General features: G+C 36.2%; 1 protein-coding gene across 1 annotated transcript; it reads left to right on the plus strand.

The window, feature by feature from the left end:
- The first annotated feature begins 324 nt into the window (after positions 1-324).
- LOC129537943 (small ribosomal subunit protein eS12-like) lies at positions 325-965 on the plus strand. The gene is made up of 2 exons (XM_055397829.2): positions 325-540; positions 676-965. Exons 1-2 carry the CDS (start codon positions 410-412, stop codon positions 941-943), a joined length of 399 nt encoding a protein of 132 aa, XP_055253804.2. The 5' UTR covers positions 325-409; the 3' UTR covers positions 944-965.
- The last annotated feature ends 395 nt before the right edge of the window (positions 966-1,360 follow it).

The raw sequence follows: 1,360 nt of genomic DNA on the forward strand, positions 1-1,360 counted from the left end.
CTGAATAGATAAATATTTAAACATTATATATGCTATATTTTGTTCTTTAGCTGATTATATCCTACTTTAAACATTGAAGCTCATTTTCCATATTATTTTCTTAAGCATGTTAATATTTATGTCTTTTCTCAAATAAGTGAGAACTGTGACTCATAATATCCTCTTTTTTTAAAATTTTTTTAAAGATATTCTCCTTTATTGTCTTTAACATTTTTGTTTATATATATATATATTTTTTCAATTTTATTTATTTTTTTTAAGTTGAACAGACTAAATTTCTTTAAACAAACTACTTATACTCCAGAGTCCTTTAAAAACTTAATAACGCTCTTTGCCTGCCGCCGCGGAGCCGCGCGGAGGCGGAGGCTCGGGTGCATTCAAGATTCGGCTCCACCCGTAACCCACCGCCATGGCCGAGGAAGGCATCGCTGCTGGAGGTGTAATGGACGTTAATACTGCTCTGCAAGAGGTGCTGAAGACCGCCCTCATCCACGATGGCTTAGCACGTGGAATTCGCGAAGCTGCGAAAGCTTTAGACAAGTACGTGTATCAGTCTCAATACTGTGGGGTGTTGGAACCGGAGCAAAACTGCAGCCGAGGGAAGAAAGAGTGAAGTTCATGGTGTTAGCGCAAAAGTTCTGAATGACATCCGTTCTACAGGAAACATAGGAAAAGGCGCCAAGCCCATCTATGTGTGCTTGCATCCAACTGTGATGAGCCTATGTATGTCAAGTTGGTGGAGGCCCTTTGTGCTGAGCATCAAATCAACCTGATTAAGGTTGATGACAACAAGAAACTAGGGGAATGGGTAGGCCTCTGTAAAACTGACAGAGAGGGAAAACCCCGTAAAGTGGTTGGTTGCAGTTGTGTGGTGGTTAAGGACTATGGCAAAGAATCTCAGGCCAAGGATGTCATCGAGGAATACTTCAAATGCAAGAAATGATGAAATAAAAAACTGAGTTTTTGTTTTCAAAAAAAAAAAAACTTAATAACATTTATACATTGAAGGTATTTGATTTTCTTGTAACTAGCACTTCAAATGCAACAAGCATTTGAAGCAACAAGCATTTGACCCAACAAGTAAAACTTTCTACAGTTCATAACTTTTATAAATAAAATAAATTAAATGTACAGTGAATAAGTTCTCTGAAATATTTCAATATTTCTGCAGGTTTAGTAACATCGTAAAATACATTTCAACTAAAATTCACAAATCTAAAAACCTGTTAGGCATTTTTAGGCGTTTTAAGTTGGAAATGAAGACCAATGTTACATCGTAATATGCCAATTACAAATAGTACTTCAAATAGCAAATACTACAGTTTGTCCCAAACTTTAAAAACTATTCATGAACTCAACA

This window comes from Moschus berezovskii, chromosome 2 (assembly GCF_049115385.1).
Source record: "Moschus berezovskii isolate FMDL1 chromosome 2, NW_MosBer_1.0, whole genome shotgun sequence".
NCBI classification, from domain to species: Eukaryota; Metazoa; Chordata; class Mammalia; order Artiodactyla; family Moschidae; genus Moschus; species Moschus berezovskii.